At 46.2% G+C, this 24,518-nt stretch overlaps 1 protein-coding gene across 2 annotated transcripts in view; it reads left to right on the top strand.

The window, feature by feature from the left end:
• The window catches only part of LOC129702794 (actin-binding LIM protein 2-like), a 230,139-nt gene that overhangs the window by 53,501 nt on the left and 152,120 nt on the right, over positions 1–24,518 (top strand). For both annotated transcript variants that reach the window (XM_055644778.1, XM_055644787.1), the window contains exon 2: positions 14,448–14,591. In XM_055644778.1, the coding sequence (XP_055500753.1) occupies positions 14,448–14,591 (144 nt within the window). The remainder of the gene's footprint in view (positions 1–14,447; positions 14,592–24,518) is intronic.

A 24,518-nucleotide genomic window follows, 5' to 3' on the forward strand; every position in this document is an offset into this window, starting at 1 on the left:
TGGAGGGATATGGACCAAACACAGGCAAGTGGAACTAATGTAGCTGGGACATGTTAGCCGGTGTGGGCAGTTAGGGCTGAAGGACCTGTTTCCACGCTGTAGCACTCTATTGAATCTGAAAGCTGGCTCAGTGCGTTTCCTAATACAGTTTCTGGTATATAGTTTATTTTGTTTCGAGATACAACAGGGAAACAGGTCCTTCGGCCCATCGGGACCGTGCCGGCCAGCGATCCCCACACGTTAACTTTATCCTACACCCACTGGGGACAATTTTTACATTTACCAAGCCAATTAATCTACAAACCTGTACGTCTTTGGAGTGTGAAAGGAAACCGAAGATCTTGGAGAAAACCCACGCAGGTCTCTGGGAGAATGTACAAACTACGTACAGACAGCACCCGTAGTCGGGATCGAACCCGGGTCTCCGGCGCTGCATTTGTTGAAAGGCAGCAACTCTACCGCTGCGCCACCGTGCCGCCCGTGATAGTGCATTACTAGTTGTGAAAACACATTCCTAAATTTGGCTGCCCACAGAAATTTAACTTCATGATGCGAGGGAGGCCATGATGGTAAGCAGCGGTCTACAAATGAACAGTTTGCATTGGTTTCAAACAAGGCTGCAACATGGTGGAACCGTGGGCCCAATGAAGAGCTGTTTAATAGTGAGATTAAACGAGTACTTACCAGTGCGAGGTTTGATCTGTATTTTATGAGGAGTTACGATGAGGGATTACGTGAAGAACCCACCCAGCGCGCAGGCGCGGCATACTTCCAAGCAGCGGTGTGGAATCACAGATAGACACAAATTGAAGTAAAGATAGTAAAGATTAATGAGACATCAGTCCGAGTTTGATCTATACAATGAGGGTGGGAGCGGAGGGCACGTAATCCCTCATCGTAACTCCTCATAAAATACAGATCAAACCTCGTACTGGTAAGTACTCGTTTAATCTCACTATTTTACTTCGGAGTCACGTGAGTGACTACGTGAAGACTTCAAAGGTCTGTGATTTCAAACCGTGTAACAGTTATATCACTCACTGCCGAAAGATCATCGAGGGAGGAAGTGGTATCTAAAGACCAACAAGTTTGTTAGTTTTAAAAAACAAATGTTTATTAACAACAACAAAAAATAGCTCCCCTGGGCTTTAAATTATAAATTTGCGGTTTCTAAAATTCTCTCCGCAAAGACGTCCTTCTCCATCAGCGGTTTTCGGTAGAATTTTTGGAATGTCGATTCCCTTGACCATCCCGCTGCACTGAGGATGTGGTCTAGGGGAACCTGCATCCTATCCGCCGCTGAGGTGGAAGCTGCCCTGGTTGAATGGGATTTAAAAACATCTGTGTTAATCCCTGCCATATTAAGGACCTGTTTCAACCATCTGGATATTGTCTGGCTGGTAACCCGTCCAAAAGGCTTTTTATGGCTGACCCATAAGGCTTTTTCTCTCCCTCTAAGAGTTTGGGTAGTGTCTATGTAATGATAAAGGTGGGTCACCACACACAGCCTAGGTTCTGGAGGGTATGCCCGGAAGATCAACGGGGAGTTGGATGTACCTGGTCTGCTCTGTTTGACCAACCCCGGCATGGTAAAAGTAATGGTATCTGGGGTGGTCACCATGTGGTCCAGACTTAACTGATGCAGCGACTGAACCCTCTGAGCAGAGACAAGCGCCATGAGCATAAGGGTCTTGTAAGTGGACTGTTCCAGGCTCAGGGATCCCACCGGAGGCCAACCTCGAAGGTGTGACAATACTACACTAACATCCCACACTTGGGTGTATCTAGGTGTAGGGGGTTTGGTGTTATAAATCCCTTTAAGGAGTTTGATAACCAGAGGGTGGGATCCAACACTATGCTGTCCTATGGGCATAAGGTATGCGGACAGGGCGCTCCGAGCTGTATTGATGGCACTGTAGCTCATCTTTAGGTCATGGTGCAGGTGGGCCAGGAACTCCAGCACATCCGAGACCGAAGCCGTCTTGTAAGATGTCCCTGCTTCCAGACAGTACTGTTCCCATTTCCTGATGTAGGTCAGGTACTGTTTCTTGGTGGAAACTCGCAGGGATGCCGACATAGTGGTGATTGTTCTCTCTGATAACCCCAATCCCCGGTAAGGTCTGTTCAGAATCTGGAAACCAGGAGGTTCAATTTTTGGTGGCATGGATGACTAATGCCAGTTACCGGGTGAGTCAATAATTGGGGGTGGTTGTGAAGGACCATAGGTGTCTCTACCACCATGTCGTGGAACATTGGGAACCATGGTTGGGTAGGCCAGTCGGGCACGACCAGAATGCCGGAGGCTGAGTCTGCCTGAATTTTCTGGAGTACCCGACTGATGAGGCAGAAGGGAGGGAAAGCATAGAAAAAGAAATTTCCCCAATCCAGCGTGAAGGCATCTACCGCTGCTGCCTCTGGGTCTGGTTCCCAAGCCACATACATGGGTAGTTGGTGATTTAGTCTAGACACAAACAAATCTATATCTGGCGTACCATATTGCTTGACAATTCTAGCAAATAGTTTCGGGTCCAACATCCATTCGATGTTGTCGTTGAATTTTCGTGACCTGGTGTCCGCCACTAAATTTAGCTTGCCTGGTAAATAGGCAGCTGATAGCCAAATATGTCTCTCGACACACCATTGCCAGATTATAGTAGTCAATTTGTCGCATGATACTGATTTTATGCCACCCATGTGCTGGATATAAGATACCGCCGTTGTGTTGTCAATCATAATTCTAACATGCACATGCCGCATTTCAGATGCATATGCTTTTAGCCCATAAAAGGCGGCGAGCATCTCCAAGAAGTTAATGCCCAGTGTTTGTAGTAGCGATGCCTCTGAGTTAATCCATCTGCCACCTGTGCTGTCTATGGAGTTAGTAGCTCCCCAGCCTAAAGCACTGACATCCGTTGTAATGGTTATGTTAGGATTGGTGACGGCGATAGGACTGTGACTGTGCCAAATATTATCGACCCACCACTGAAGTTCTGATCTGGCTTCAGTGGGTAACTCCATTTTGTGGTCATAATGCCCCCTATTAAGACGTAGTGCATGACTCCTTGCTCTTTGCAAATTTTGATAATGCAAGGGCCCATATTGGGCAGCCGGGAATGCTGCTACTATAGAGCCAATGACTCTGGCTACGTGCCGTATCCTTGGTTGCGGTATAGCAATTAAATGGTTACAAGCTTCGATGAGTGAAACTTTTTTGTCTCTGGGCAGAGTAACAGTCATATGGATAGTGTCAATAGTGAAGCCTAGGTAATCCATGTTAGTAGTAGGCTCCAATATTGATTTATCTGGGTGTAGGATGAATCCCAAAGTTTCAAGGAGTTATTTAGTGGCTAAAACTCCTGTGACAGCTAGTTCCCTTGTTCTCCCTAATATGAGAACATCGTCCAGATAGGCCACAACTAAATGCTTTTGTTCTCTCAATTTTTTCATGGCCACTTTGAGAATTTTTGTAAATAATCTGGGAGCTGTCTTTAAACCATTGGGCAAGGCTCTGTACTGCCATAGCTGGCCCATCCAGATAAATTTCAGATATTTGTAATAATCCTTATGAATGGGTACTAAATAGTAAGCATCCTTGATATCTATGCTTGCCATGTAGTATCCCTTGGAGATCAGTTGTCTGGCAGTGACAAATGTCTCCATTTTGAAATGTTGATACTCAACAGACTGATTAAGTGACGTCAAATCAATAATAATGCGACATCCACCATCTTTCTTGGATTTGAGAAAAATATTTGATACAAATTTGTGCGGCTCGTGTGTGGTCATTTCTATGATGCCTTTAGCCACGAGCCTATCTAGTTCAGCTTGTCCTTCTACCTTCTCAAATGCTGAGGGAAGGAATACCCTTTGGGGCATGTGCTGAACTGGAGGTTCTATGCCTGGTTTGAATTCAATTTTGTATCCACTAATACTGTTGAGTATAAACTTATTGTTAGTTAGGGAGCACCAAACATGCTTGAAGAACCTCAAACGTCCTCCTGTTAATACAACACCCTTTGTCTGTGTATGTTGGCAGGAACCAGACCCACCTACCTCCATGTTTATTTGTGAAAGCGTTTTCGATAGGTTTGGCCCAAGGTTGTCCGTGTTGGTGCTGCGGTGGGGCGGCGCATCTTCCCACGGCTCCGCCCTGGGCCCCGCTCTAAAAAAGAGCTCTGGGGGTAGTGGGAGGCGGTCACCAGGCTTTCACCAGCTCGGTACCTGCTGGTGGATGCCGAGGCGTGCTGCCAACTGGGTGTCTTCACCCTGCTCGGTCCTGGCGCTGCCCTCATCTTTATGCTGCCGCTGGAGAGCCTGGCTCCAGCTGCTGCCGCTGTTGCACTGCTGACGTAATGCCGCGCCTGCGCGCTGGGTGGGTTCTTCACGTAGTCACTCACGTGACTCCGAAGTAAAATTTAGTTTTGGAGAAGCAGCTCAGAAACAGGTTGTTCGGCCCACCATGTCTGCACGGACCAGTGATCCCCGCACACTAACACTATCCTACACACACTAGGGACAATTTACATTTATACCAAGCCAATTCACCTCTAACTCTGTACATCTTGCGCACCATGGCACTGCAGTAGAGTTGCTGACCTACAGCACCAGAGACCCGGGTTCAGTCCTGACTACGGGTGCTGTCTGTGCGGAGTTTGTACGTTCTCCCCGTGACCTATGTGGGTTTTCTCCGAGATCTCCAGTTTCCCCACCATACTCCAACGAAGTACAGGTTTTTATTTTAATTGGCTTGGTAGAAATGTAAATTGTTCCTCGCGTGTGTTGGATAGTGTTAATGTGTGGAGTTCGCTGGCCAGTTTGGACTAGGGGGGGCCAAAAGGGCCTGTTTCCACACTGTATCTCTAAACTAAACTAAAATAAAAGACGCAAGGAACTGCAGACACAAAATGCTGGAGTAACTGCTGCTCAAAATGCTGCTCAGTGGGACAGGCAGCAACTCTGGAGAGAAGGAATGGGTGCCGTTTCGGGTCAAGACCCTTCTGACTGATGTCAGGGTAGTGGGCGGGACAGAGATAAAATGTGGTCGGAGACAATAAGACTGGCGGGAGAACTGGGAAAGTGGAGGGGATGGAGAGAGGGGACTCACTCCATCCTACTCATCTTCCTGCACAAGGAACTGCAGATACTGATTTACAGAAAAAGACACAAAATGCTGGAGTAATGCTGGAGTAATTCAATGGGTCAAATAGGTGAAATAGTTATATGGTTATATGGTTATATATGGTGATGTTTTAGGTTGGGACCTTTCTTTAGACTGATTGTGGAGGGTGGAGGAGAAAGCTGGAAGGGAAGTAATAACAGGACAAAGCCTGGAAGGCGACCTGCTGAGCTACTCAGCATTTTGTGTCATTATCAGTATAGTTTCGGGCATGCCATCAGCACATAGGCAGTATGAAGTTGTTTCAGCAGCTGTCAGAAAAACTAATCAGGTAAGAAATGAGCTTTTAGACAAAATTACAAATTCTTCATGGAATTAATTCCTGAAAATAGGATTACCTCTGATTTGTCAAGAGTTTTGAAGCACATTAAAACCTTTAAACTGTCCATTCCCGCAAATATTCAATGGTTAAAGTTATCTGTCTGAAGAAGGGTCCCATCTCGAAAAGTTACCCATTCTCTCCAGAAATGCTGCCTGTCCCGCTGAGTAATTCCAGCATTTTGTGTCTATCTTCTGTATTTTATGATGGCAAATAGAAACATACAAAATAGGTGCAGGAGTCTGCCAATCGACCTTTCGAGCCAGCACCGACATTCAATACGATCATCGCTGATCATCCACAATCAGTACTTCGTTCCTGCTTTCTCCCATATCCTTTGATTCCATTAGCCCAAACAGCTAAATCTAAATCTTGAAAACATCCAGTGAATTGGCCTCTACTGCCTTCTGAGGCAGATAATTTCACAAATTCCCAACTCCCTGGGTGAAAATTTTTTCCTCATCTCAGTTCTAAATGGCCTAACCCTTATTCTTAAACTGTGGCCCCTGGTTCTGGACTCCCCCAACATCGGGAACATGTTTCCTGCTTGTCCAATCCCTTATTAATTTTCCTGGATGGTTTACTGTGCAATGCAATCTCCTACATAATCTAACTCCATTCAACACTGGCCCATCTGCTTTGAGTTTGTTTTCTCTCTTCATAAAATATACTCTATGCTCCATGTAATTTTGGAAGATTTCTTACTGTTAATTTGAGGTTGTTATGACCACCTCAACAGGAATAATAATTTTGTGGCCAGGTAGATTGAGGCTTCACAATCACATATTTGACGTAACATTAAAGATGTATTAGGCTTTTGTTGCTTTCTGTACCATCTTGCATGGAGTATAATAGGAACTGATTCCCCCATTATTAATTAAAATATCTTTAAATTATTTAAACCTTAGTTAAATTTAAATAAGGTCATAGAATAAACATGCAATAAGTGAGTATGTATTTAATGTATATATGTAGTAAATTAATAAATAGTATGTTAATTTTGAGCCATGTTGCATGTAAACCTACTGCACATTGCTATGGGGATACTTGTCCTATAAATGAATTGCAGTATTGTTCACATGGCATATTTAAGTTATCAAAAGTGCTTCTGTTTTGGCAGTACTAATTAGTTTGCATGTCCAAAAGATCAACTTTTTTTTGATGACGCAATTCATGGTATTTCTTCCAATCTATCCATTTCTTGCACTGTTTTCGGAAGCACGAGGGTGTATTTGCCACAGTGTTTACCAAGTATCTGCCTGACAATCATCGCACTGACTGGGTTTGTTGGACTGAGAGACCCAACATCTCCTTTGACTCTAAAAGCTAAATGGAGATAGCTTTTTAGGACAAATGCTGCAAAAACTTAGCAGTTCGGGAGCGTATGCAGGAAGAGAAAATGAGTTGAAAACAAATTATTTTTAAGCTGTCCAGAGGGTGAGAGAGGAATGGACAGGACAAATGGAATATCTCTAACAGGTCAAAGCCAAAGTTGCTTGAGTGAAAAGCCTCCCATGAAGTTATCTACTTGGTAGGTTAAGGAGAGAGGGAGAACATAAACAAAGGAAACATAGTAACTATGAAATGCAGAACTGTAGAGCATTTCCAGGACATGATAATAGAAAAATAAAATCTGAGTTAATATTACAGATGGAGGACCTGCAACAGAACTTCCCTGAAGGGTGAGAGTAGTACATTTTACTGGAGACTGCATAGTTGCCCAACAGTTTTATCTATTTGCAGAATAACAGGCTGAAAATTCACCGCAAGTACTTTTCTGGGCTTCTGCAGAATTGCAGCTCCCCTGCTCTCGTTTTCCCCTGAGATCAGCTGTTCCTATTTACTTTGAACAAAAACTGTTGAATAGAGCAAAGTTTCTTCTGTGGTGCAAATTGCGATGAGATGATGGATAAAACCGGCCCCATTCTGCCAGACTACAATTCCTGCTTTTCTCTGTTGAACAGGATTGATGGTATCTGTAGAAAAAAAACAGAACTAAACTGCCCTAGTTTCCCATACACAAGATGACACATGAGAAAATGTAGATGTACGAAGGCAAAACAAGAAAAACAATCTGTCTATATCTATTAACAAAAAGTTGTTCAGTCTTGTGAAATTATTTTTGTATAGTTTGACTGTAATTCAACGTGATGGCTACTCTCACATTAGCAAGCAATTAAAAAATAGTTTGTGTAACCGTCAACTTAAATTAGCACTCCTAAAATAAATTGCTGTGACGTGCAATTTTTATGAAAAGATAAGAAAATGTCTGTATCTTATAGGAAGTCGTAGGGCCCCCAAGTTCAAGTTCAAGTTAGTTTATTGTCATGTATCCCTGTATAGGACAATGAAATCCTTGCTTTGCTTCAGCACACAGAACATAGTAGGCATTTACTACAAAACAGATAAATGTGTCCATATACCATAATATAAATATATACACACATGAATAAATAAACTGATCAAGTGCAAACAACAGAAAATGGGTTATTAATAAACAGTTTTGCCCGAGCCAGGTTTAATATCCTGATGGCTGTGGGGAAGTAGCTATTCCTGAACCTGGTTGTTGCAGTCTTCAGGCTCCTGTACCTTCTACCTGAAGGTACAGGTGCACAACCTTTTATCCGAAAGCCTTGGGACCAGACACTTTTCGTAATTCGGAATTTTTCGTCTTTCAGAATGGAAGATTTTTAGCGTAGATTTTAATGGCTGGCTCAGTGGTAGATTGCTCGGCTCATATCCGCAAGGTCACGAGTTTGCGCCTCGATCCTGGCAGTTACTCAATCGCGAGTTTGAGTCTTCAATGTAGTTTTTTCTTGCAGAATAGGAGAGAATAGGGAGGGTTAGACTGGGATCATTCTCTGCGAGATGATCTTAGTGCAGGAGACAAGTGTAGGAGAGGTGTACTGACTGTGTGGGCAGAACTTTGGTAGTGATTGCCCATCATTCTCAAAAGCCGCTGTGTCTCCCTGTCCCTCCAACTCCAGAGGAATCCGCTCCCCGATGGGCCGCTATGGTGACAAGTGGCAGTTCGCCCACAGCCCGAGCTGCGCCCCCTCATCCGACACCCCAAGAACAAGACTTACCTTGCACACCATCAGCTTCTGCCCCTACTGGAGTTCCTCTGGAGTTGGAGCGGGGCTGGGCTAGAGTTGCTGATCTGGGATCTCCGTGCTTGCAGTGGGCCAGTGGGTCAGTGTCCCGATGAGGGGACGCAGCTCGGGCTGTGGGCGAACTGCCACTTGTCGCCGTAGCGGCCCATCGGGGAGCGGCTTCTGGTGGTCCTGACGTCTCCGGCCTTGCAGGTGAGCAGGAGAGTGGGGTTGTTTGCAGTTGCAGAGGGAGGGGGCAAGGGCGGTATAGTTCCCAATCTCAGTTCCTGTACGGCCCAAGCTGCGCCCCCTCATCCGCAACCCCAAGAACAAGACGTACCTTGCACACCATCAGCTTCTGTCCCTACGGGGAGCGTGTTACTCTGGAGTTGGAACGGGGCTGGGCTGCTGCTGGCTGTGGGTCTCTGGGATCTCCGTGCTTGCAGTGGGCCTGGGGGTCGGTGTCTCGTTGGTCCTGACGTCTCCGGTGACTGGCACTGACCTGCTGGCATTGCCGACGTGAAGACAGTGCAAAACCCCCGCGCCGGTGCAATGGGTGGGGAGCTGGAGAGGGGAGGGAAGGGGTCACACACATGGCCGGGAAGCAGAGGGGTGTAGGTGGGGTGAAAGAGCGACAATCTGCTGCTGCCTGCCCGCTGAGTTAAAAAGTTCCCACGCAAGACTGACGATACACTGTGTATCGTGAGTCTACCGTGGGAACTTTTTAACTAGCGGGCAGGCAGCAGCAGATTGTCAATTATTAACCCTCCCACGCAATATACCCTCACCTTCTCTTTTATGAATGGGGATTTAGTTCCACTTTCTTCGAAGACCAACCGGAGGTTCCGCTGTCACCTCTGCGGGCCGCCCTCGGTGAACGTCTTCAAGGACCTTTCTTCAAGGACCGAAAAAATGTCCGCTATTCGGAGCTTTTCGTTATTTGGAATTTCGGATCAAAGGTTGTGCACCTGTAGCAGGCAGATGAGTGTGTGGCCAGGATGGTGTGGGTCTTTGATAATACTGCAGGCCTTTTTGAGGCAGCGACTACGATAAATCCCCTCGATGGAAGGAAGGTCAGAGCCGATGATGGACTGGGCAGTATTTACTACTTTTTGTAGTCTTTTCCTCTCCAGGGCGCTCAAATTGCCAAACCAAGCCACGATGCAACCGGTCAGCATGCTCTCTACTGTGCATCTGTAGAAGTTAGAGAGAGTCTTCCTTGACAAACCAACTCTCCGTAATCTTCTCAGGAAGTAGAGGCGCTGATGAGCTTTCTTGATAATTGCATTAGTGTTCTCGGACCAGGAAAGATCTTCAGAGATGTGCACGCCCAGGAATTTGAAGCTCTTGACCCTTTCAACCATCGACCCGTTGATATAAATGGGGCTGTGGGTCCCCCTCCTACTCCTTCCAAAGTCTACAATCAGTTCCTTGGTTTTGCTGGTGTTGAGGGCCAGGTTATTGCGCTGGCACCATATGGACAGTTGCTCGATCTCTCTTCTATACTCTGACTCATCCCCATCAGTGATACGCCCCACAACAGTGGTGTCGTCAGCGAACTTGATGATGGAGTTCGCACTGTGACTGGCTACGCAGTCATGAGTATAGAGTGAGTACAGCAGGGGGCTGAGCACGCAGCCTTGAGGTGCTCCCATGCTGATTGTTATCGAGGCTGACACATTTCCACCAATACGAACAGACTGTGGTCTGTGAATGAGGAAGTCGAGGATCCAATTGCAGAGGGATGCGCAGACCCAGTTCTGCGAGTTTGGTAACCAGCTTGGAGGGGATGATTGTGTTAAATGCCGAGCTGTAATCGATGAATAACAGCCTGACATATGAGTTTTTGTTGTCCAAGTGGTCCAGAGCGGAGTGGAGGGCCAGAGAGATCGCATCCACCGTTGATCTGTTGTGGTGGTAAGCGAACTGGAGTGGGTCCAGGTTTTTGTCGAGGTAGGAGTTGATTTGCTCCATGATCGACCTCTCAAAGCACTTCATCACCACCGGCGTTAGTGCCACTGGTCGATAGTCATTGAGGCACGTCACCTTACTCTTCTTGGGCACTGGTATAATTGATGCCCGTTTAAAGCAGGTGGGGACCTGAGACCTCAGAAGTGAGAGGTTGAAAATGTCCGTAAAAACTCCAGCCAGTTGGTCCACACAGGTTTTTAGAACACGACCGGGTATACCATCAGGTCCAGGTGCTTTTCGGGGGTTCACCCCTCTGAAGGATTTCCTGACGTCGGCCTCTGTGACTGAGACTGAAATGCCATCACAGCGAGTGGGGGATCGGGAAGGCACATCAGTATTCTCACGATCAAAGTGTGCGTAAAACGCATTGAGCTCGTCAGGGAGTGATGTTTCACCGACATTCGAGCTGCCTCCTGGTTTCGCCTTGTAGGAGGTGATTGCATTCAGGCCCCGCCACAGCTGCCGAACATCTGTCTCATCCTCCAGTTTGGAGCAGAAGTCCCTTTTGGCCTTTTTGATGGCCTTACCAAGGTCGTATCTGGACTTCATGTAGGCCACTGTATCATCGGAAGTGAATGCCCTGTGTCTGGACTTCAGAAGAGTGCGGATCTCAAAGTTCATCCAAGGTTTCTGATTGGGAAACACTTGGTTTATGTAGGGATGCAGCGCTCCACACATTTCTTTAGGAAGTCTGTAACAATTGTGGCGTATTCATTCAAGTCCGTTGCCGAGTCCTTGAACATTGCCCAGTCTACAGACTCCAAACAGTCCTGGAGTTGTTCCTCTGCCCCCCCCCCCCCCCCCCCCCCCCCCGCCTGGGGTGGGATGTAGACCACGGTCAGGATGATGGAGGTGAATTCCCTTGGGAGGTAGAAGGGACGGCACTTCACCGCCAGATGTTCGAGGTGTGGAGAACAGGAGTTGGACAGGACTGCCACGTCGGAACACCACGCAGAGTTGATCATGAGGCAGACGCCCCCTCCTCTCCCTTTCCCAGATGCCAGGGTACGGTCCATACGGTAGATGGAAAACCCTTCAGGCTGGACCGCTGAGTCTGGGGAGCTGGGGGTGAGCCATGTCTCTGTGAAACAGAACACAGAGCATTCCCTCAGCTCCCTTTGATAAAGCAGTCTTGCCCTTAAGTCCTCCACTTTGTTTTCAAGGGCCAGTAGGATAGTAGGGAGAGGGGGCCGAAGTCCCCTGCGCTTCATTCTGACCTGAAGTCCTGCCCGACGGCCACGTTTCCGGACACAATGGAGGCTTCCCCTTTGTTTCCAGGTACTGTGTTTACTGTACCTGCTGTTTCTGCGGACCTGCGCAGGAACGGGGATTCCCTCACAGACGGCAGTTCCAGCTCCTTCAAAGTCAGCAGCTGCAGCTCCAGCTTCATTGTTCCTGGAAGATCCAGCCCGTCGGCTCTGGAGGTCATCCCGGGGTTTCAAGGTACAGTACCTGTGATCCACAGTCGGGTCGGGAGTTTTACAGCCAGTGTGGGAAAACTTAAAGTCCGGGGCTCCTGCAGCTGCGGGAGATCGCGAAATTGCGAGAGCCTTGAGGTGCTCAAGCAGCTTGTCTGAAACGGCACAGTTTTCTGCCGTTTTCCTGATTCAGGTGAGTTGATTGAAATTGTATCTAAGCCTTTTAGGTTCCAGAGCTCCGCAAAAGTTGCCGCAGGCAGGCGCCATCTTGACTTATATTATTCAGCTTGACTTCAGCTTATATAATCCATCTTGACTTGTATGCATCACCCTTGGTCATGACTGACCATGGGTGATACATCCTAGTTGTTAGTAGTCGTATGTCATATGGAGGACAGGCTGTTGCCCATGCAGCACGTCCCCCCTCTCCATGTCGCTGATTGATCCAAAGGAACAGCGGGGCCGTTACAGTTTGGCACCAGTGCCGTCGCAGGAGCTGCCAGAGCGAGGTTGTAGACAACGACGAACGGCCTTAGGGGCTCTTGAGGTTTACTCCTGGAGCCTTTTCCATGGCTGGATATGGCCACAAGGCAGTGGAGGTTTTAAATCAGAGTTTTCCCTCTCCTAGATGGACTGCCTTCCCAAGCTGACAAGCCTCATCTGCCCGAGGCTCGTGGCGCAGGAGCGTCTACCTTCCCGTGCAGGTCGATAGCACCTGCCCACTGCCCAGAAGTACTGTAATAGAAATCCCCGGTCTGCTAAAAGAATAGTACTTTAATAATGCAAGATAGATCCTTCAACAATTTATTAAGAACGACATACTTTTATTCAGTAAGAGTACAATGCATCTTCAGAGATCTGCTTCTAAAAGCAATGTGAAGAGGTGACTGGGTCATTGACAGATGTCCTAGGAATTTAAATTTGGTTTCCAGTTTTAATTGGATTTAACTCCTGTGCATCTGAAAGAGGCCAATTTGAGAAGAGGAAAGCTAGGAAAGAAGAACTAGGAAAAGTCTCCACTTACAATGCTGAAACCCATAAGCATGCAGTTTAAATTGGGAATGGGACAGCACTGAACTCTGGAACTACCACTGGAATGAACCATTCTGACTTGTAGGATCCAAGCCATTTGGGAATAAATTTTCATAAGAAGAAAAATAACATCCAAAATATAATCCGTCTGAAGACCAGACTGAAGAAGGGTCCCAACCAGAAATGTCACCAATCCACATTCTCCAGAGATGCGGCCTGACCCGCTGAGTTACTCCAACACTTTGGCAATGGTGGGGGGAGCGGACAAAGCGACGGCCAACGGAGAGAAGTGGCCGCTGGTGAGAGGGGAGGGAGCCCCATGGTGACCGATCGCGTCCTGTCGGTGGAGGTGGCCTGAAGAAAGTGCTGTTAATCAGAACCTATACCATGAGCCGCAACAACAGCCATGTCAACCGTATGGTGTGGGCAACCGAGGCTGTAAGAGACCGGGGAGGCAGTGCGATCCAATGTTCGTCCGCTATAAATGGAATCCATTATCAAGAGGTCCGCTATGTGAGGGTTTACTGCACTTGGTGTATAAACCAGTGCAATGCTTATTATCTCTTCCAACAAGCCCCTGCCTGTCCATCAGCCGCCGTCAGACGTCCCTCTCCTCTCCTCGCCCATGATGCAGAGCTCAACTGATCTCGTATCCCTCTATTCCCTGCACTTCCATGTGCCTATCTGAAAGCCTCTTAAATGCCACAATCATATCTGCCTCCACCACCACCCCTTGCAATGCGTTGCAGGCCCCCACCACTCTCTGTGTAAAAAAACTTGCTATGCCCACTGGTGTTGGGTATTTTCACCGGGGGGGGGGGGGGGGGGGGCCTGTCTTTCACAATTTTACATAATTCCATCGTCTCACTATTTCATTGTGTCAGTAAATTGCCTTCAGTCAATTCATGTGAGTATTTTGGTAAAAAATAGTAATTTTGCCAAATCCCAGGAATGAGTGGGTTAGCATATGATGAGCGTTTGACAGCACTGGGCCTCTACTCGCTGAAGTTTAGCAAGTTGAGGGGGGACCTAATTGAAACTTACAGAATAGTGAAAGGCATAGATAGAGTGGGTGTGGAAAGGATGTTTCCACTGGTTGGAGAGTCTAGGACCAGAGGTCATAGCCTCAGAATTAAAAGGTGCTCTCTTAGAAAGTAGATGAGGAGGAACTTCTTTAGTCAGAGGGTGGTGAATCTGTGGAACTCATTGCCACAGAGGGCTGTGGAGGCCAAGTCAATGGATAGTTTTAAGGCGGAGATAGATAAATTCTTGATTAGAACGGGTGTCAAGGTAGGAAAATGGGAATAGGAGGCAGAAATCAGCCATGATTGACTCTATAGGCCGAATGGCCTCATTCTACTACTATAACCTGTGAACATAATAAAATTATGTAAGTGTGAGGAGGTATTGAAGAATAACCACTCTATTTTTCCTTACAGTGTCACAGCACATGGCGATGCACAGTCCCCTGGGGAGACCTGCTGGTGTGGGGGTCCTGTGCCAAAAATGTGGAAAACCCTGCAAAGGTGAAGCCCTACGAGTGCAACGCCAGTTCTTTCACATCAATTGCTTTACCTGCAAAGGTAATTATGTCTTTTTCAAAGCATTTTCATACACAAGGTAAACTTCTAACTGATTACATGTAAATTACATGGATAACAAGGGAAATCAGGGATAGTATCAAAGCGAAGGATGATGCGTACAAATTAGCCAGAAAAAGCAGCATACCGGAGGACTGGGAGAAATTCAAAGACCAGCAGAGGAGGACAAAGGGTTAATTAGGAAAGGAAAAATAGATTATGAAAGAAAACTGGCAGGGAACATAAAAACTGACTGCAAAAGTTTTTATAGATATGTGAAAAGAAAGAGATTAGTTAAAACAAATGTAGGTCCCTTGCAGTCAGAAACAGGTGAGTTGATCATGGGGAACAAGGATATGGCGGACCAATTGAATAACTACTTTGGTTCCGTCTTCACTAAGGAAGACATAAATAATTTGCCGGAAATAGCAGGGGACCGCGGGTCAAAAGGAGTTGGAGGAATTGAGTGAAATCCAGGTTAGCCGGGAAGTGGTGTTGGGTAAATTGAATGGATTAAAGGCCGATAAATCCCCAGGGCCAGATAGGCTGCATCCCAGAGTACTTAAGGAAGTAGCTCCAGAAATAGTGGATGCATTAGTAATAATCTTTCAAAACTCTTTAGATTCTGGAGTAGTTCCTGAAGATTGGCGGGTAGCAAACGTAACCCCACTTTTTAAGAAGGGAGGGAGAGAGAAAATGGGGAATTACAGACCAGTTAGTCTAACATCGGTAGTGGGGAAACTGCTAGAGTCAGTTATTAAAGATGGGATAGCAGCACATTTGGAAAGTGGTGAAATCATTGGACAAAGTCAGCATGGATTTACGAAAGGTAAATCATGTCTGACGAATCTTATAGAATTCTTCGAGGATGTAACTAGTAGCGTGGATAGGGGAGAACCAGTGGATGTGGTGTATCTGGACTTCCAGAAGGCTTTCGACAAGGTCCCACATAAGAGATTAGTATGCAAACTTAAAGCACAAGGCATTGGGGGTTCAGTATTGATGTGGATAGAGAACTGGCTGGCAAACAGGAAGCAAAGAGTAGGAGTAAACGGGTCCTTTTCACAATGGCAGGCAGTGACTAGTGGGGTACCCCAAGGCTCAGTACTGGGACCCCAGCTATTTACAATATATATTAATGACCTGGATGTGGGAATTGAAGGCAATATCTCCAAGTTTGCGGATGACACTAAGCTGGGGGGCAGTGTTAGCTGTGAGGAGGATGCTAGGAGACTGCAGGGTGACTTGGATAGGCTGGGTGAGTGGGCAAATGTTTGGCAGATGCAGTATAATGTGGATAAATGTGAGGTTATCCATTTTGGTGGCAAAAAAGGAAAGCAGACTATTATCTAAATGGTGGCCGATTGGGAAAGGGGAGATGCAGCGAGACCTGGGTGTCATGGTACACCAGTCATTGAAGGTAGGCATGCAGGTGCAGCAGGCAGTAAAGAAAGCGAATGGTATGTTAGCTTTCATTGCAAAAGGATTTGAGTATAGGAGCAGAGAGGTTCTACTGCAGTTGTACAGGGTCTTGGTGAGACCACACCTGGAGTATTGCGTACAGTTTTGGTCTCCAAATCTGAGGAAGGACATTATTGCCATAGAGGGAGTGCAGAGACGGTTCACCAGACTGATTCCTGGGATGTCAGGACTGTCTTATGAAGAAAGACTGGATAGACTTGGTTTATACTCTCTAGAATTTAGAAGATTGAGAGGGGATCTTATAGAAACTTACAAAATTCTTAAGGGGTTGGACAGGCTAGATGCAGGAAGATTGTTCCCGATGTTAGGGAAGTCCAGGACAAGGGGTCACAGCTTAAGGATAAAGGGGAAATCCTTTAAAACCGAGATGAGGAGAACTTTTTTCACACAGAGAGTGGTGAATCTCTGGAACTCTCTGCCACAGAGGGTAGTTGAGGCCAGTTCATTGGCTATATTTAAGAGGGAGTTAGATGTGGCCCTTGTGGCTAAGGGGATCAGGGGGTATGGAGAGAAGGCAGGTACGGGATACTGAGTTGGATGATCAGCCATGATCATATTGAATGGCGGTGCAGGCTCGAAGGGCCGAATGGCCTACTCCTGCACCTAATTTCTATGTTTCTATGTTTCTATGTAAATGTTGTCACCTTGACATTTACTTTCCATTTAAACTAAATTGCAGTTTAATTTATATTGATCTATTTTCTTATTTTGGTCAGCATAGCTTTAATAACCAAATGCATCTCGGAAAGTGTCTGCTTCCAAGATGGCGCTCAAGCCCGGCAACTATTTGCCTGCTAGCCACTGAAGCAGATCTACACACTCATGTTTCAATCGTTCAACACTCTTAAATCTCTATTCCTTCACCTTGCAATAGACAATAGACAATAGGTGCAGAGGTAGGCCCTTCGAGCCAGCACCACCATTCAATGTGATCATGGCTGATCATCCCCAATCAGTACCCCGTTCCTGCCTTCGCCCCATATCCCCTGACTCCACTATCTTTAAGAGCCCTATCTAGCTCTCTCTTGAAAGTATTCCAGAGAATCCAGAGAAAAGTATCCAGAAATGTTTTTCCCTTATACTGTAAATGGGTCGATTGTAATCATGTATTGTCTTTCTGCTGCTTGGTTAACACGCAACAAAAGCTTTTTCCCTGTACCTTGATACACGTGACAATGAACTAAATTGAACTGAATTGTATTCATAGCTGTTAAAAATAAAGCTGTTTTATCTCTCCTTTCATGTCATATTGATGATCTGTCTTGTATAGATGCAAGCTTGATCCAAAAATCAATTGTGCATTGTTGAAAATACACAGCTACATTCTATTAATGTTAAATACCAAAACATCCAAACAAGCTACATCAATGATCATCGAGTGGGATATAAGGGAAAACAATGCAAATATTATGTCGCTCAATTTCATGAATGAATCTTTAATTTGCTTATTAAGTAACTTAACTTGCATATAAGACCACACTTCTCTTTAAAAAAAAAATCCACTCAGAAGTGTTTTTTAAATGTGGAGGGAAATCGATAGAACATAGAAAAATACAGTACTGGAATGGGCCCTTCAGCCCACAATGTCTGTGCTGAACATTGGTGCAATCAATGATGCTTTACTTGTTATACAAGCATCTGCACGGTGAAATTATTTTTTAATATGTTCCACATGTTGGCCCCACCATTTTTGATGTACTGGAGCAGTTGCCGCGAACCCGCTCCTCTCCTCGCCCGTGATGCCAAGCTCAACTGATCTTATATCCCTCTATTCCCTGCACTTCCATGTGCCCATCTGAAAGTCTCTTAAATGCTACTATCGTATCTGCCTCCACCACTACCCCTGGCAATGTGTTTCAGGCCCTCAGCACCCTCTGTGTAAACAAAAAACTTGTGTTGGACATTTCCACCTTGGGACAAAGGTCTGACTGTCTACCCCAGGGGAGGGGAACCTTTTCATGTTGGAATGCCGCATTAAGTTAGCTGTAATCTAATAAGGCTGCATCCAAGAAACTTCAATTACATATACTTCACGACATTTATCTTGAAAGTTGTTGAAGAAATCTATTCTTCATATTCTACCCAAAGCGAGTAACTCTTCGTAGCAATAAAATAGCCTTCATGACTTACTAATTTTAATTATGGCCGTCATTCGGGGAGGATTATTATGTTAAATCTTCTTTTGCTCTTTTGTATTTTAAATATGTTCATTTTAAGATTAAAACAAAAAATAATAAAATACGAACAAAAACATATTAATAAAACTACAAGGATTTGATCTACAAAATTTGGATTCATTCAAAAGGCCACACAAAGGCACGCTCATGCGGCCTTAAGACCGTAGGTTCCTCACCCCTGATCTACGATATTTGTGCCTTCCATAATTTTATTTATTTCTATTAAGCGTCCCCTTGACCTCCAACATTTCAGAGAAAACAATCCAAGTCTATCCAACCTCTCTCTCCCTGTAGCTGAAACCCTCCAACCCAGGCAACACTCTGGTAAATCTCCTCTACACCCTCTCCAAAGCTTTCACATCTTTCCTGTAATGGGGTGACTAGAACTGCACGCAATAGTCCAGATGTGGCCAAGGTAAAGTCCTACGGAGCTGTATCATGACTTCACGACTCTTATATTCAATGTCCCTAGCAATGAGGGCAGGCATACCATATGCCTGGTGACCCCGATGTCCAGGAGTGTAATCCTGGGAAAAAAAATCAGAAATAAAATGTAACCCACCGCTGCCGCCTACGAGGCCGAACTCAACTCGGTCGCTCTGAAGCAGCCTACATTCTGGACCTCGCAACCACGGGTATGGTTCTGACAGGCCGAGTCGCAGTTCCACATCCATGGCGTAACGGTTGACGAGACCAGTTACCATTACGTGGTAAGCGCTCTCGACCAGGAAACGTCCGGTCGGGTCGTGCCTTACCTGGATAATCCACCAGCAGTGGGGAAGTATACAGGCCTCAGGGAGCTGCTGCTCCGGATCTTCGGGTCGAGCCAAATGGAGCGAGCGTTGCGGTTACTCAACATGGGCGGGCTCCGCTACCGGAAGCCCTCGGCCCTTATGAGCAAGATGCTTGCGCTCATGGGCGACCACCAGCCCTGCCTTCTATTCGAGTTTACCTTCTTGTTTCCGGGTGACATCCGCCGGCAGCTCTCAGAGGAGAGCTTCGAAGATCCGCTGAAGCTAGCGGCGCGCGCTGACGAGCTGTGGCTGGTGTGCTGGAGGCCCTGGACCAGATCGATTCAGCGCCCTGGAAGGCACAGCGGCCTAGGACCATGCCCAGCAGAGGCTCCGCGGAGCCGCAGATCAGACAGGCTAAGTAGGAGCCAGGAGATCCAGGAAAAAGGATGTGGTGTTTTTACCACCAATGCTGGGGTTCAGCCACCCGCCAATCCTACCAGCTATGTTAGTTTCTGGAAAACACCGGTTCCGGGCGCCGATAGTCAGTGGCCGGCAGGATCCATCGCCTGTATGCCTGGGACTGGCGCTCGGGGCTCAGGTTCTTGGTGGACACCAGGGCGGAGGTCAGCGTTTTGCCGCCCTACAGAGTGGACACGATTGCTGGTAAGCGGGGGCCCCCCATAACCGCTGCGAACGGCAATTCCATCCGCACTTATGGCATCCGCACTATCCCGATCATCTTTGGTGCGGACCACTTCACCTGGACATTTGTTATTACGGATGTGACCCAGCCGTTGCTGGGCGCAGATTTCTTGCGAGCGCAATCGCTCCTGGTGGACGCGAGAGGGCAACCCCTCGTCCACACTTTGACGTTGGAGGAGATCTCCTTGCACCCTACTGCATCCGCCGCGCCAATCCACAACCCACTGGCGGCGTTGGACAATGTATATGCTCAGATGTTCACATTGTCCCTCTGTAATTCGACTAAGCCAGCCCTGGACATGGTGTCATGCACGATATTCTTACATCGGGTCCATCGCTCTGCAACTGCGCCCGCAGGCTTGCCCCCGACAAGATCCTGATGTGAGGGCGGAATTTCGGAAAATGGAGGCCATGGGCATCGTCCAACGCTGCACATGGTGACGATGGGCTCCGGGGACTGGAGGCGTTGTGGTGACTACCGCCACCTGAACGAGGCAATAAACGCTGATCGTCACCCCATTCCCCACATTCAGGATTTCTCAGCCCATCTGGCCGGGGCTAAGCTATTTTCTAAAATTTACTTAGTCCGGGGCTATAACCAGATCCCCGTGTGATCGAAGGATGTCCTGAAGACAGCTATTATCATCCCATTCAGCCTTCAGGAGTTCCATCCGGGTACCCTTTGGCCTCAAGAATGTCGTACAGGCCACTCAGTGCCTGATGGACTCCGTGGGGCACGGGCTCGATTTCCTGTTCATCTATTTAGATGACATCCTCGTGGCAAGTCGCTCGCAGCAGGAGCACTGCGCCCACTTACGTTTATTGTGCCAGTGCCTTAGTGAACTCGGTCTGGTTATTAATTCTGGCAAATGCCAGTTCGGCCTCCGGGCCATCGACTCTACCACAGAGGGTTGAGGCAATCCGCCAGTTTCCGCGGCCTTCCACAGTGCGGGGCCTCCAGAAGTTTGTGGGCATGGCAACGTTCTACCGCCCACCTCTTCAAAAAAACTCAATCAATAGCAGTTCATGTCTCACTAACTTGATTGAGTTTTTTGAGAAGGTGACAAAAGAGAATGATGAATGATGGGGTGTTGTATACATAAATTTTAGTAATGATTTTAGTTTAGTTTATTTCAGAGATACAGCGCGGAAACAGGCCCTTCGGACCTACTTATTCTCCATAAGCCACATCTAATCCATCTTCTTAAACCTGACAATATGCTTCCTTTTTGTTTCCTTACCAAATTTACATTGTCATCCACAATCCCCTTACCTTGAATCTTTATTAAGCCGTGACCAACTTTTAAGTAGCCAAGGGTACATGGATGGGATGCAGGAACTATATCAGCAATGCTGCTTAACCCAACTGTGTTTATGTGCACTGTAGATCCAATTCCAAATATAATCTAGGTTAAAAAAAACAGTGGCAGTCTTTCTCGATGCTATGCTGCACATCATTTCCGTTTACCAGTCAAATGGGACTGATCTGCAAGACAGATGAGAAAATGTACTAGCCCTCTGCATCAGAACCAATGCCACTCTGATCTCTGTCATTTAGCTGCAGTACACAGATGATTCACATTGGGAGGATGAGCTTCAAGTCAAATTTGCCTCATTTACTGAAACATCCAAGAGACTGACCACCGGGTGGCGCCATGATAGCAGCCTCGCCAACAGTCTGTCTGTCCTTTGTCTCCTTTTTGTTATTTTCAGTGTTTTTTTAAAGTTTGTGTTAATGTTTTCTGGTTTGTTTTATGTAGGGGAGGGGGTCGAGGGAAACTATTTTTTCAATCCCTTACCTTGCCGGAGATGCGATTGTTTTCCGGATCGTATCTCCGGTCGCTTTGCGGCCAAACATCGTGGAGCTGGAGGTCTTGTTCTGGACTGATTTTGAGCCCCACTTATTTTGAGACTTACCACTTGCCTGGGTCCGATGCTCCAACGGACGTTACCATCAAGGGTTCGCAGTCTCGGGAGAGACCGAGTCGGGAAGCTCCAACGACACAGAAGGTTTGACCAGCTCCGACATGGGGTCGATCGCCGGCACGTGGAGCTGACATCCCCACGATGTTCGAGCTTGATCGCCCCAATGAGGAGGCCCGACCGCCGGCTACGGGAATCAAGATGGTCCCGTCAATGGAAGGCTCGAGGCCCCTGACCATGGGAGAACAATGAGGGGAAGAGATTGAACTTTTTTTCGCCTTCCATCACAGTGAGGAATGTGGAGGAGTCACTGTGGTGGATGTGTATGTTAAAATGTATTTTGTGTGTTCTGTTGCTTTTTGTTAGTATGACTGTATGGCAAATTAAATTTCTCGAATGTTGCAAAACATACTTGGCTAATAAAGTATGATTATGAATAGGCCCCACACCAAACAGTGAAAAGAAGATATTAACTACCACCAATTATGCACTCGATTGATCCATACCAATATAACATAAGAACATGGATCACATTCAAAACATCACAAAACATGAATTCACATACTTGGTGAATGGTAGGGCTCTGGGAGTGTTTTTGAGTAGAGAGATCTCGGCATGCAAGCACACAGTTCCTTAAAGGTGGTGTCACAAATAGATGGGATGGTCAAAAAGGCTCTTGGCATCAGTCAGAGTATTGAGTGTAGAAACAGGTAACATTTCGGGTCAAGACCCTTCGTAAGACTGAACTGAAACGTCACCTATTCCTTTTCTCCAGAGATGCTGTCTGACCTGCTGAGTGACTCCAGCATTTTGTGTCTCTCTTCGGTTTAAACCAGCATCTGCAGTTCCTTTCTACACAGAATGGATTCCATCTTTACTTTTCAGCCAACATGGTGGACATTGCATCACTAAATACATTCTACTTCCAGATAAGAAGTAGAATTGAGTTTTAAAGTTGAATCTCAGGATTATTGTTTTCATGTTATTTTTCTTTCATCTCATTTAGTCCACGGAAAAGCTTTCGAAGGTCAGACAGACCTCAGCACTTGTCCATGCAACTGCAAAAATCTAACAAGCGTTTATTTCACGATACATACACAATATATCCTCTGGGAATGATCAGCCATGATCACATTGAATGGCGGTGCTGGCTCGAAGGGCCGAATGGCCTACTCCTGAACCTATTGTCTATTGCCTATTGACTTCTCCAGAATGAGGAAATTCTGGGACGTTACAACCAATACGCCCACCATCCCTGTAGCCACTTTCGAAGGAACAACTCCTGATTATCTATGTCTTCTACACTGAATGGTAGGGCTCGAGGAGATGTTGCGGAACGGAGGAATCTAGGAGTGCAGCAACATAATTCCTTGAAGATGGCGTCACAGGTAGATGGGGTGGTCGAAAAGGCTTTTAGCACAGTGGCCTCAATCAGTCAGAATATTGAGAAAATAAATAGGGAGGTCATGTTGAAGTTATAGAGGACGTTGGTGAGGCCGCATTTAGTATTGTGTTTCGTTCTTGACACCATGTTATAGGAAAGATGATATTAAGTTGGAAAGGGTGCTGAGAAGATTTACAAGGATGTTGGCAGGACTTGAGGGTCTGAGCTGTAGAGAGAGGTAGAGCAGCCTGGATCTCCATTCCTTGGCATGCAGGAGGATAAGGAGTTATATAAAATAAAATGAGAGGAATAGATTGGGTAGATGCACAGTGTCTCTTGCCCAGAGTACGAGAATCATGGACCAGAGGGCATAGGTTTAAGGTGAAAGGAAAAAGATTTAATAGGAATCTGAAGGGTAACATTCTCATGCATAGGGTAATGGGTGTATGGAACGAGCTGCAGGAGGAGGCATTTGAGACAGGAACTATCGCAACGTTTAAGAAACAATTAGGCAGGTATATGGATAGGACAGGTTTAGAAGGATATGGGGGAAATGCATGCAAGCTGGACTAGCGCAGATGGGACATGTTGGTCGGTGTGGGCAAATTGGGCCATGTCAATTTTGTCCATAGGGCAGAAGATATACAAAATCATTTGATACAATAACCATTAAAACAGGCATGAACATTTATTTATTGTCTCCCGCTTGCCGATTTTCAATGGTACAGAATCAGGATTTCCACAATAGATGGCTAGTTTTGATGGGCTTGTAGTATCAGTGCATATTTCATTGTTTAATACAGTATCATTGCACACCTATCAATAGAAGCCTGTCAATTTCCAAAGCAACTGCAAGACCACGTGCACTATGGAGTCTTTCAGTTTTGGCACAGGAGATTATTTTGTTTGCCTTGACGTCCTGCAGTGAAACTGGCAGCTTGTGATTTTAAGAGACAATAGCGTCTGATTACTGCGGAGATTAAATATAAACAGTATGTTTCAAGACTGGTTCTCACTAATAATACTTATGGGAGATCAATCATATGTATAAGGTGTCCATACATTGAGGGTTCATAATCCAGCGAGGGCCTGTGATTGTATCCACATGAAATAAAAGTCATGCTGTACCATATTTCCTTAAAATGCGTAAAAACATTTACCTAATTAAACCCTATGTGGTGTTAGTGGTCTTGCTTGAGTTTGATGAATTCCATATTAAATATTTAGTATTTCTGCAAACATCGATGCATGAATTTCAGCTCTGCAATGTCCATTGTCTGGAGGGTAGAAAATCAGGGTAGAAAATCAGGGCATACACAAGGTGCATGGTCAGTGCATGAGGAATCTATAACCTTGAGAACAGAGGTTGAAGGCAAGAAGGGAAAGATTTTAATGAAACTTCAGGAGCAACTTTTTCACATACGCATTCAGTGGAATGCGCTGCCAGATGATGCTGTTAAAATGGATACAATTACAACATTTAAAATACATTTTAAACATTTAAAAAACAAAACCCAGGGGCGGACAC

The sequence above is a fragment of the Leucoraja erinacea genome, chromosome 1 (assembly GCF_028641065.1).
Source record: "Leucoraja erinacea ecotype New England chromosome 1, Leri_hhj_1, whole genome shotgun sequence".
NCBI lineage: Eukaryota > Metazoa > Chordata > Chondrichthyes > Rajiformes > Rajidae > Leucoraja > Leucoraja erinaceus.